This window comes from Solanum dulcamara, chromosome 6 (assembly GCF_947179165.1).
Source record: "Solanum dulcamara chromosome 6, daSolDulc1.2, whole genome shotgun sequence".
NCBI lineage: Eukaryota > Viridiplantae > Streptophyta > Magnoliopsida > Solanales > Solanaceae > Solanum > Solanum dulcamara.
The window spans coordinates 19,256,915-19,269,814 of record NC_077242.1 but is presented as its reverse complement, the minus strand read 5'-3'; the positions used below and the strand labels follow the sequence as shown (position 1 = coordinate 19,269,814).

The following is a 12,900-nucleotide window of genomic DNA, read 5'->3' as shown; positions in this document are numbered from 1 at the left end:
AATAAAGTATGTAAGAATTTTTTTTTATTGTCTTTGTTTTGGTTTTAGGTGTGTAAGAAATATAAAGTAAAATATATTTTGTTCTTTTCCTTTCTTTCTCTACTCTTTTTGTGTTTTTGCTCTTCTGTCTATTCTGTGTGTGTGTGTTTTCTTTCTTCACTCTATGTGTCTATCTTATACTGATAACTCATGGGTGAAGGGAAATGAAGTCAACCAAGACAACTGACAAGATTTTAAATTTAAACCAAATAAGTCATAAACCATTTCAAAGAAAATGGCAAGGTTTTCAAGATTTTGTCACAAAAAAACCAATCCACCTCTGCTTTTCCAGATTTGATTCGAATTTTATTCAAAAAGAATGTTTCAAAAGTCAAAAGTTATGGCCAGAGGGACCCACTATCAATAATGTAGAAGAAACTAATTAGAGGAAATAATCAATTTTAAAGGGACATAAATTAAGACTACAATTATCAAATCCAGATCCATCAAGTTAAGTCAAGAATTATCAATTCTAACAATAAATCATAATCACACTGCTGAAAATGTTAATGCTTCAAACTGGCTATTTCAAAACAAATCAATGCAAAAAGGAAATATCAATCTACAATCTAAGCAGAGGACAAATTCAATATTAACAAAAGGGATGAAACAAAATAAATAGTTTCACACAACTCACTACAAATTCTTAAATTCAAATATTTAAAGCCATAATAATTTGAAACTCATAAGGTTATGCAATACAGTACCTATTTTAACAAAATTAAAACCCAGATATGATTTTTCACTTATTGGAGAAAACATATATGATAATCTGGATTCTTAAAGACATAAACCAACACATAAACATACAACTCAAATTTAAAATCAGCGATAAATAGGCATGATAGATTGGCCAAGTGATCACACATCCGAAGTCTTTGAGATTCAGTGAGTATGAAATTGATGGACAAGCAATTTAACCACAAACTCACATCACATACAAATGATGTAATGAACATTAACAATCAAATAATTTGAATTTAATAGGATACAAACATATCACAGACTTTGCAATGTTAAGATTTTTTCACATATGAGAAACTAAATAATTAGTAAAGCACATACAAATCTTTGAATCATAACCATAGCCAAATTAAAAATATGTTCAACACTAACAGATGAGATGGCAATCAAACTTAAAGAAACAAACCTGGACGGATCTATTAAGATCCGTCTTCAACAAACCAAATCTCGAAGCTTCTAGCCGACTAAGATCTGCCCATAGTAGTGTTTGACGTCATCGATGATGGAGGAACTGCAGGCTACTATTAGTGGTTCTGCTCGTGTCTGCTGCTGTCCACCGTTGCTCGCAGTCCAGCAGGCGTTGCTGAGCTGCTGTCAGTTGGAGCTGTTGTTCGCTGGTGGAGAAGCTGTTGTTGGAGCTCGCCGTCGTAGCTGCTGATGTTCGCCGATGGAGCTGCCGATCGTCACTATTGCTGTTGTCCGTCAATGGTGCGGCAGCGTGGTAAAGGGGTCATTTGTGGTTTTGCGGTGGTGGTGAAGGTGAGAGGGCGGTGGATCTCTCTTCTCTTTTGGAGAAGATGAAGTAGAGAGTATAGAGAGAGGGTGAGAGAGTTAGAGAGAGAGTGAGGTCTTTTGATGATGAGGAAAAAAGAAAAATCAAAATTAGTTTTAGGGTTTTGGGTGTAGGTAATTAGGAATGGGAGTTGAATATTGGTATTTGATAAAGATGAGATTGATGGATATGATTAAAAGATGGATTTAAAATTATACCACTACTTATGTATATATTATGTATGTATATATATATATATATATATGACGTACGTATGTATATAATACGTACTAAAATAGATGCATAATTAACATAGTTAACTAAAATATATGATAAACTTAATTAATTAATGACTTTTATATGCACATCTATACAAGACGTATTAAAATAGATACGTAATATATATATATATTAATATGAGTACGTAAATAATAAAATAAACTTAGTTAAGAAATATATTTTTTATTTTTTTATATAAAGAAAATACACACACATGCATAATATATACTAAATAGATACGTAAAAATATTTGAATGTATTAAGCTTATTATTATTTTTTTAAAAAAAAATAAATAGATAAATAAATAAAAATAAAAATGATAAAGATAATAGTAATAATATTAATAAATAGAAACAATATTATAAATTACGAATGTCAAAATATATAATTTATTGGGTAAAACTAAATATAAATTTATTTATTTAATAAAGAAACAATGTTGAAAAATGCCTATAGCAATCCAAAAAGTGGTTATGGATCAGTCAAAATTGGGTGTCAACAACTGTCTATTTCTTTGAGTAGGGTCGATAAAAGAGATCCTGGGCAAAAAAATTGACAAATCAATTTTTGACCGACCATATCTTCCTCTTTCTGAAAGGAGGTTTGGTACGGACTTTTAGAAAGTTATGGTCGAACTCTGATATCGAGTTTCCTATATATATCAAGTTACATGGGAATTTAGGTCACTTGTAGTTCAAGACGCTTGATTTGGTGCACGAATTTTGAAAGAATACAAAAGCTATCCTGGTGTCGAATTGTAAAATCAGAATGCTCGAGAATGAGATGAGAAAGTTTGTTGGAGTACAGTCGAGTTTTCAATATTGAGCTCACCTACATATCCTTAAACTTAGAAATCAGACTGCTTGTAGTTCGACTCAATCGGTTGAAAAGAAAATCTCTTATGCTAAGATAACCTTCAGTTGGGAGGAGTGACAAATGAATCGAGTATGAAAAAGAGGCTTGCAACCTCTTAGCCATGAATGTGGCTAGCTTCACACCCATAATTAAGAGTTTACACGGACATAATTTCCAAAGCTCTTGGTGTATTGTCACTCAGATTAAGAAGATGCTTCCGATGACTAGTTGAAGTTTTCCGGAGCAAAATTGAAGCTAACAAACTCAAAGGGATACCACATGCCTTTTGGTAGGGGTGTGGTGTGGTGAAAGTTGTTCTTCAACCCGTGTACTGATTTGCTACTGAGAAAAGTTCTATGTTGTGTTGCATTCCTTTTGATGTCGTCCGCACCAATGGTTTAATTGAGAATTCATCCTCTTGGGTGCTCTCGACAAAGATTAAGATAAAACTCATTAGTAGAAAAATGTAACTCAAAGGAAAGGGTAGCGTCGTTAATGTGTCGGCATGTCAACCTCCTCCGGTTTTGACGTAGAGCAAACAAAACGTATTTTCTAAGTTGACAGGGATTTATGACATATTCCTCACCTGCAAATTGTTTCAATTTTGATGTAACATGCAATGAGTCAATATGATGCGATATGATGATAAATTGACACGATATGAAGATGGCCTTTCGGCAATGGCATGGTAATGACCCTCTTGGCAATGAAATGATAAATGATGGCCCTCTTGGCAATGATAAACGATGGCCCTCTTGTCAATGATAAATAATGGCCCTCTTGGCAATAATATGATAAATGATGGCCCTCTTGGCAATGATATGATAAATGATGGCCCTCTCGGCAATGATATGATAAATGATTGCCCTCTTGGCAATGATAAATGATGGCCCTCTTGTCAATGAAAAATGATGGCCCTCTTGGCAATGATATGATAAATAATGGCCCTTTTGGCAATAATATGATAAATAATGGCCCTCTTGGTGATGATATAATAAATGATGACACTCTTGACAATGAAAAATTATAGCCCTCTTGGCAATGATAAATGATGGCCCTTTTGGCAATGATATATGATGGCCCTCTTGGCAATGCTATGATAAATAATGTCCCTCTCGGCAATGATATGATAGATGATGGCCCTTTCGGCAATGATATTACTACTTTCGGTAATATAATATGAATGACCCTCTTGACAATGATATTACCACTTCCGGTAATATAATATCAATGGCCCTCTCGGTAATGATATTACCACTTTTGGTAATATAATATAAATGGCCCTCTTGGCAAATAATATTACCACCTCCGATAATATAATATGAATGACCCTCTTGGCAAATGATATTACCACCTCCAGTAATATAATATGAATAATATAATATGAATGGCCCTCTTGGCAATGATATTATCACTTTCGGTAATATAATATAAATAATATAATATAAATGGCCCTCTTGGCAATGATATTACCACTTCCGATAATATAATATGAATGGCCTTCTTGGCAATGATATTACCACCTCCGATAATATAATATAAATAATATAATATGAATGGCCCTCTTGGTGATGATATTACCACTTTCGGTAATATAATATGAATGGCCCTCTCGGCAATGATATTACCACTTCCGATAATATAATATAAATGGTCTTCTTGGCAATTAGAATGTGTAAGGATGATGATGTCCTATTTATAGGGTGGTGATGCTTCATTGATAAGATGATGATCGATATCCTTAAGATGTTGATATGATATTGGATATTTTATCTAATTGCACTTCAAACCCTTTCGGGGTATTTGATGCGGCTTATGTATGCCCATTAGACGTTTTTGACACTGGAGAATATAATTTGTCATCGTTATTGACGCTTGCATTTTTTGAAAGTAACTTTTTCGCATGTTCCTGTACTCAAAAGGAAATAAGTAATAGACACATTGTTGTTTTAACTAACGATTGATCACAAAATCTTTAAGAAAAATTCTTGAAAATATGTACAAAGTGCCTGATCACTTTGATATTAGTGTGTGAATATCATGCTCATTTTCGAATACTCTATATTCATTGTGGCTCATGGTTTGCTGGAGATTTGAACGAGGCATTGCTGCTCGTATTTTGAACATCTTCTTTTCGTCTAATGAATCCTGATGACAAAAATTATCACTTTTGAAAACTCTTTATTCTTTTGACTTCTTTGTACTTGCTAAACGGAGAGATATGGTGATCTTTTATAAATCTGCATCCACAAAAAAATTGTTAGTTTTGAATGAATTGATTTATGTTGAATTCTTCGCTTGTTTGCTCCTTGACTTGCTATCTTTGATTGCTCACTCTGATTCACCGGTTGTTCACAGTTTTGGTTAAAACCAAAACCAAACCAAAAATTTAATCAAACCGAATAAAAAATCGACATTTGGTTTGGTTTGGTTTGGTTTTAAATTTGAAAAACCGATAATATTTGGTTTGGTTATGGTTATAGTAAAAAATAACCGAACCAAACCGATAATTATATACATAAAATTTATAATTATTTATATGTATAATATTAATTTTTCATAAATAATTAAAGATATTTTATATCTTTTAATTATTAATTTAATTTTGATCTACTTATTTTTAAGGCCCAACAATCCAAGCTCAATTCTCAAACCCAATTCTAAATTCTAATAAGCACTAAACAGCAGTCCAAGTCCAACAATCCAACCCCATTAGCCCAATTCTCAAGCCCAATTCTAAATCCTAAATTCCTAATTAATAAGCACTGCCACTAAGCACTTAAGGTCTTAAGCAGCAGGCAACAACATAAGGTAAACCCTAGTATTAGTTTTCCTTTTACATTTTTGTTCCTCTTCCAAGTTCTCAATTCTCACGTTGGTCTCTCACAAAGTCACAGACTCATAGTCATAGTTTCATAGACTAACAGTGAAGTCTCAAGAGCAACCTTAACTCCTCAACCCGAAGTACAGGATTGTTAATTTTTGAGAAGGTTTGTAAGAAGTTTTTCAAATTTTAAGTTGATTTTAAGTTGTTTTCTTTTTTGTTTCGAATGTTTAAGTTGTTTTCTTTTCTATTTCGAATGTTTAAGTTGTTAATGTTTCCTTTTATGTTTCGAATGTTTAAGTTGATTTTAAGTTGTTTCTTTTGCTAGCTACTTGATTTTAATTTAAGTTGTTTCCTTTTCTGTTTTGAATTTTTACCTTTATTTTTTCTTGTCCGAATGGGTCCTAAACTTTTAAAAAATTTCAGATGAAAAGGACAGTTACAGAGGTTGAAGATTTGGAGGTTGAACATTTGGATCTTCCTGAAGATAGTTCAGTAACACTAACATCTGTTGTAACTCAAGCACATGGTAATGCTCCTAATACTTCTTCAGTGTGTAAGCCTCCTAAAAAGCAGAAAAGAACTACTCCTTGTAGTCGAGACCCTAGGATTGGGGATAATGGTAGAAGAACATCTGAAATTTGGGATCATTACACACAGTTTACTATTAAAATGGGGGAATTGCGGGCAAAATGCAAGTACTTGCCCTTCTAATTATAGGACTCCTAATCTTTGGGGACATTTGCTTAACAAGTGTGGAAAATACCATTTTAAGACCATTGATAAGAAGCAGAAAACACTCAATATTAAACCTATTAAAGGAGAGGGACAGGGAGGTTTGGAAAAAGTTGTTTATAATATTGTCGAAGTTAGAAGGGCCATTACCGAGTTTGTTATAATAGATGAACAACTGTTTAGAGTCATTGAGGGGGAAGGCTTTAAGAGGCTAATCACGGTTATTTTACTTATTTTTGAGTTACGTTTTCTCATTACTGTTGCTAGATAATGTTTAAAAATTTATGAAGAAGAGAAACAAAAGCTTAAAAGGCTTGTTAAAGATCAACGTGTTTGTCTTACTAGCGACACATGGACGTCAATACAAAATTTGACTTATATGGTCACTACTGCTCACTGGATTGATGATCAGTGGAATTTGTAAAAAAAGATTCTTAACTTTTTTCAAACTCCAGATCATAAGGGTGAGACATTTGCAAAAGAAATTGAAGCTTGTTTGTTAGATTGGGAGATCAAGAACATATTCACGGTGACACTAAATAATGCATCAGCTAATGATGCTGCAATCAGGTACTTGAAAGGGAGAATTAATGATTGGAATGGTGTCATCTTGAGAAATGATTTTTTACACATTCGGTGTAATGCTCATATCTTGAATTTGATTGTAAAAGAAGGATTGAGTAAACAAAATAAGTCTATTTCTCGGGTAAGGTGTGCTGTGAAATATGTTAAGTCTTCTCCTACAAGATCTGCTTTCTTTAAGTCATATGTTGAGAAGGTAAAACTAGACACCCATGGCCTTTTGAGTTTGGATATTGAGACGAGGTGGAACTCTACATATTTGATGTTAAATACAGTTGTACAATTTGAAAAAGCCTTGTCAAGAATGTATATTGATGATCATAAGTACTTTAACTATTGTCTTGAATTGAGTGGAACAGCAGAGCATCCATCTTCGGAAGATTGGAAGAATGTGAAAGTCTTTCTCAAGTTTCTTGAGATTTTCTATAAAACCACTTTGAAATTTTCAAGTACTTTGCATGTTACTTAAAATTGTTTCTTCCATGAGCTTTTTAATCTTCAAAGCATAATTGTCCAGTATTCGAATTGTAGCAATTCAATTTTGACTGATATGGCTAGGAAGATGAAAATTAAGTTTGATAAATATTGGGGTGATTTTGAAGATATAAACATGTTGTTATTTGTTGTCGTTGTGTTGGATCCTCGCTACAAAATCAAGTATGTGAAGTTCCTTTTTTATAATTTTTATGATCCTGTGGAGGGAAATGGAAAGTCTACTAAAGTGTTGAACACTTTAACTCGCTTGTATAATCATTATAAGAATTTTATTTCTGGGCCTTCTAGTGAAAATACTGGAGATCAAACTAGTGTGATGAGTAAAATTGGTGCAATTAATAGTTCTGATGTGTGGCAATCGCAATGGGAGAAATTTCTTGAAGATGAGAATGATGTTGATAATAAGTCTGATCTTGAAAAGTATTTGATGGATGATCCGGAGAAGATTAAGGATTTCAATATCTTGACTTGGTAGAAATCTTCATCTGAAAGATATCCTATTGTCTCTAGGATTGCAAGAGATGTGCTTGCTATTTCTACATCTATTATTGCCTTGGAATCAGCTTTTAGCACCAGTGGTCGGATACTTGATTGTTATCGAAGTTCTCTATCGACAAAGACGGCTGAAGCTTTTGTTTGTTGTCAACAATGGTTGTGGTCAACATCTAAAGAAAGCAAGCTTGAAGACCTTTTAGAAGAAATTCAAAAACTTGAGATCGCTGAAAAAGGTAATTTTACATAATTAACTATATGAATATTTGTTTCACTTGCTGCAAATTACTATCTTAGAAAGATAGTTGTTGAAACTTTGAGCTTTCTATGGTATTTTAGCTAATTGTTGCCACTTTAATATGTATTACTACACTTTAATATTGAGAGCTAAAAATTGGGCTGCTACTGTTGCTGAACTATGCTGCTGCTGTTGCTGAACTTTACTAAATTTAGAAAAAAAATCCTTCTATGTTTGATCCATTGTTACAGGTCTGCAGGTTGCTGCTAGTTGTTGGATGTTGCAGGTTCCAAGTATGGTTGTGTTGGAGCTGTGTAGGTGGTTATGTAGTTGAGGTATATGTTGTTGGAGGTTGTTGGGGGGTGTTGCTGGCTGCTGCATCTCTGCATTATCTGAGAAGCTTCATGGGGTTGTTTCTACAAATGGAAAAACTCCAAGAGTAGCTCAACTGTTGTTAAGTGCTGAAGTTATTGTAATTGTTGGTTGCTGAAGATGTTGCAGTTGTTGGATGTTGAAGTTGTTGTTATGTAGTTGAAGGATTTGTTGTTGGATGTTGCAGCTTGCTGCAGCTCTGCAATATGTTAAAGGTTGTTGGGTACTGTTATTGTGGATGTTGCAGCTCTGCAATGTGTTGCAGGTTGTTGAGAGCTGTTGTATGGTGTTGTTCAGCAGCTCTTGGATGAACCAAGTTGTAGTTCTTGGATTCTTCAAGTTGTTTGAAGTTTGGTGGTGATGGAGAACACCATGGGGGGTTATATTGCAGCTTCTTGAGCTTGCAGGTACATGATGATTAGAGTACTTGAAAAAATCTTTGGATAATGTTTGTATTAGAAGCACTGCATGAATTGGATAATCTGTTGCAGGTCTGCAGTGTATGCTGCATCTCTCCCTTGTTTGATCCTTCTCAGATATTTCAGTGCTGCAAGTTGTTGCAGCTTGTTGGGTGTTGTTTAAGTCCAGCTGCACCTTCTTGCATACTGCAGGTCCTGGATGTGCACAAAAGAAGCAAACAAGGAGACAACTCTAAATGTAAAGTGTTCAGGTCTTCACAGCACAACAGCACAGCACTCTAAATTATTCAGCTGTGCTTCTGCTATTTTTTTTTAAGTTGCACTAATTTTTTTTGCAAAGTTGTTGCTATATTTATTGGGTGAACTGCTATATGCCTATACATTTATGTTTTAAGATATTTAATGCCTAATATCGTGATTTCTTTTGCAGATTCTTCAGGCACTTTTTTGAGCATTGATTAGTTTGGACTTTGGATCTTAAGCTAAGGAAGATGAAGTACTTTTGATTATATTATAGATTTTCTAGTTAGTTTAGTTTAAATATGTAATTTTTTCATTTTAATGGACAAAGTTGTTTGTATTTTGGAACCTCCGTGGGCCGTGAGTAAAAAAGTTCTTGGTAAGAATTGGAAGAATGTAGAGAAAAAATATTTGAATTATCTCGGCTAGTCATAAACCGAATAACCGAACCAAACCGACAATAACCAAACACGTGGTTATTATTTTACTTGGTTTGGTAATGGTTTTAGATATTTAATAACTAATTAAATTGGTTAGGTTATGGTTTTAATAAATAACTGACCCAAACCGAACCATGATCACCCCTAGTTTGATGTATTAAAAGCTTTAAGAAAGATGAGTTTTTGAAAACCAATTTGGAAAGGGTCATTGACAGATGTCATGTCACGCATAGCTTAGATGAACGTCTTTGGTTCAAAGCTTTGAGCATGTTTGATAGCTTGTTCACAAAATTTTGAGGATTCTTAAAGGTTGAAGCTGGGAAGTTCTGACATAGCTAGAAAGTTTTGTAGTTGACTCTGAACTTTGATGGTGCTGGATATTATTGAGGTTGACATTAAACTTCTAACAATGTTGAGGATCATTTGAAGCCAGCCTTGAACTTTGAAGTTTAGTAAAACCTTCTGATAATATTAGATAAAATTTTTGAGGTCATCCTCAAAAAATTTTGTCCCAATTAGATGTCTTGGTGAATATCAAACTACCAATAAGAGATTTGTAGAATTTTTGAGATCCTATCAAAAATTTTGTCCTAGTTACTTTTTCTGATGCACCTCAGTCTTGACTTCTTTTGTAGAAAGATCTTCTTTGAAATTTTTGAGTCCCTCTCAAAAATTATGTTCCAGTTTCTATTATAAATGGAGAACTTATAGGAGATATGATCGAACCGTTATGGTTCCAACGTAACCCGTTGAGGCAAGAATCAGGTCAAACGTAGTTCCCCTCTCGGGCGATAAATAAAAAGGGAGATTTAAAAAGAAAATGACCGAGGCCGACATAGGTCGTCTATGTATCTCATTCTTAAAAATTCAAGTCAGACATAGTTCATTACAAAATGGGAGGGTTAATTTAAAATAAACAAGTATAGAAACGATTACAAGCAAATGACATAATTACAAAAACATTGAACCTTCAAACGTAGTATCTCTTAACAGCATTTGAGTTGATTGATTTCGGCCACCCTTGGCCATCCATTTTGGACAATATTAAGGCATCTCCAGATAACACTTTGCGAACCATGTAAGGTCCTTGCCAATTTGGCGTTAACTTTCCTTTATACTCATCTTGATATGGAAAAATGCGTTTGAGAACCAACTGACCAACTTCAAACGTTCTTGGTCTCACTCGCTTGTTAAAAGCATGAGTCATTCTTTGCTGGTACAGTTGACCATGGCAAACGGCAGTCATTCTCTTTTCATCAGTCAAAGCCAACTATTCAATTTGATTATGAACCCAATTGGCGTTGCTCAATTCAGCTTCTTGAATAATTCTCAACGAAGGTATTTCCACTTCGGTGGGGATTACGGCCTCCATCCCATACACTAGCAAGTATGGGGTTGCTCCAATTGATGTTCTGACAGTCGTTTGATATCCTAACAAAGCATATGGCAACATCTCATGCCAACCTCTGTGATTGCCAATCATTTTCCTCAAGATCTTTTTGATGTTCTTGTTGGCAGCTTTTATGGCTCCATTCATTTGAGGACGATATGCGGTTGAATTTCGGTGATTAATCTTGAATTACTCACATATCTCTTTCATCAAATAACTATTGATATTTATTCCATTATCAGTAATAATGGAATCCGGTATTCCAAATCTATATATCAAATTGTTACGGATGAAGGCTACTATTACCTTCTTCATAACTGATTTATACGAGGCTACTTGCACCTACTTAGTGAAGTAATCAATAGCAACTAAAATGAACTTATGTCCATTAAAGGCGAATGGTTGTATTGGACCAATGATATCCATACCCCAAGCCAAAAATATCCAAGGAGAACTCATGGTATTGAGTTCGTGAGGAGGTACTCAAATCAAATCACCGTGCACTTGACATTGATGACATTTTTGCACATACTTACAACAATCATACTCCATAGTCATCCAAAAATAGCCGGATCGAAGGATCTTCTTCGCTAAGGTAAGCCCATTCATATGAGTTCCACAAACTCCCGCATGAATCTATTCGAGAAGCTTTATAGCTTCACGGCATCGACACATCTGAGAAGTCCCATATCTGGAGTTCTCCTATAAAGGGTTTCTCTACTTGGAAAGAAATTGTTAGCCATTCGACGTATTGTTTTCTTCTGATTGAAAGTCGCATTATCTGGATAAGTTCCGATTTCTAGATACTTTTTTATGTCAAAATACCAAGGCCTTCCATCTGGTTCTACTTTGATATGTAAACAGTGAGCGGGTTTTTCTTTCAAATATATCTCCAAAGAGTCAATGTAACTTGTATCCGAATGTTTGATCATTGAGGAGATAGTAGCAAGAGCGTCAGTAAATTCATTCTGCAACCTTGGGGTATGCCTAAACTCGATCTTGCGAAACCTTTTACACAACCTTTGCACTAACTTTACGTATGATGAAATCTTTGAATTCTTCACAGCTCATTCCCCCTGAACCTAATGAATCAGTAGATCTAAATCTCTGATTACCAGCAACTCCTGAATGTCCTTATCGATCTCCATCTTTAGACCCATGATGCATGCTTCATACTCAGCCATGTTGTTCGTGCAACAAAATCAGAGTTTCGCTGCCATAGGATAACGTTGGCCAGATTCTGATATTAGGATTGCTCCAATCCCACTTCCTTCATGATTCACCGCCCTATCAAAAAATACTCTCCAACCAGGGTATGCCTCGGAGATATCTTCTCCTATAAATAACACCTCTTTATTAGGAAAATAAGTTCTGAGCAGTTCATACGCTTCGTCTACTGGATTTTCTGCGAGATGATCCTCTAAGGCTTGTGCTTTTATTGCCTTTTGGGTCACATACACAATATCAAACTCACTCAACAGCATTTACCATTTTGCCAATTTCCTAGTAGGCATCGCTTTCTGAAAAATATACTTTAATGGATCCATCTTAGAAATGAGATGCGTAGTATATGAAGACAAGTAATGTCTCAACTTTTGAGCAATCCAGGTTAAAGTACAACAAGTTTTTTCCAAAAGAGTGTAATAAGCCTCATATGGAGTAAACTTCTTGCTTAAGTAGTAGATTGATCGTTCCTTCTTCCCAGTCTCATCATGTTGACCTAGCATGCATCCAAATGCATTATCCGAGATAGACAAATATAGCAATAATAGAACTCCTTCCCTTAGAGGAACTAGCACCGGCGGATTAAACAAGTAACTTTTAATAGCATCAAAAGCTATCTGACACTCTTCGATCTATTTTGTCAATACATCTTTTTTCTACAGCTTAAAGATAGGCTCACAGATCAATGTGGACTGAGCTATGAATCAGCTGATGTAGTTCAATCTTTTCAAAAAGCTCATCACTTCCTTCTTGGTCTTT

General features: G+C 34.6%; 2 protein-coding genes across 2 annotated transcripts; both read right to left on the bottom strand.

The window, feature by feature from the left end:
* Window positions 1-10,497: 10,497 nt before the first annotated feature.
* Window positions 10,498-11,064, bottom strand: LOC129892757 (uncharacterized). The gene is made up of 2 exons (XM_055968316.1): window positions 10,891-11,064; window positions 10,498-10,797 (listed from the first exon to the last, which is right to left on the bottom strand). The coding sequence occupies exons 1-2, from the start codon at window positions 11,062-11,064 to the stop codon at window positions 10,498-10,500; spliced, it is 474 nt and encodes a 157-aa protein (XP_055824291.1).
* Window positions 11,065-11,567: 503 nt separating this feature from the next.
* LOC129892756 (uncharacterized) lies at window positions 11,568-12,101 on the bottom strand. The gene is made up of 2 exons (XM_055968315.1): window positions 12,033-12,101; window positions 11,568-11,948 (listed from the first exon to the last, which is right to left on the bottom strand). Exons 1-2 carry the CDS (start codon window positions 12,099-12,101, stop codon window positions 11,568-11,570), a joined length of 450 nt encoding a protein of 149 aa, XP_055824290.1.
* Between the last annotated feature and the right edge of the window lie 799 nt (window positions 12,102-12,900).

Bases quoted from the DNA above. Each gene is read 5' to 3' on its own strand.
- LOC129892756 (XM_055968315.1), bottom strand. From the start codon at position 12,101: ATGGCTGAGTATGAAGCATGCATCATGGGTCTAAAGATGGAGATCGAT. The intron at 11,949-12,032 runs GTAATCAGAGAT...TCATACGTAAAG, and splicing joins AGGACATTCAGGAGTTGCTG to TTAGTGCAAAGGTTGTGTAA.
- LOC129892757 (XM_055968316.1), bottom strand. From the start codon at position 11,064: ATGAATGGAGCCATAAAAGCTGCCAACAAGAACATCAAAAAGATCTTG. The intron at 10,798-10,890 runs GTAATCCCCACC...CAAATTGAATAG, and splicing joins TAGTGTATGGGATGGAGGCC to TTGGCTTTGACTGATGAAAA.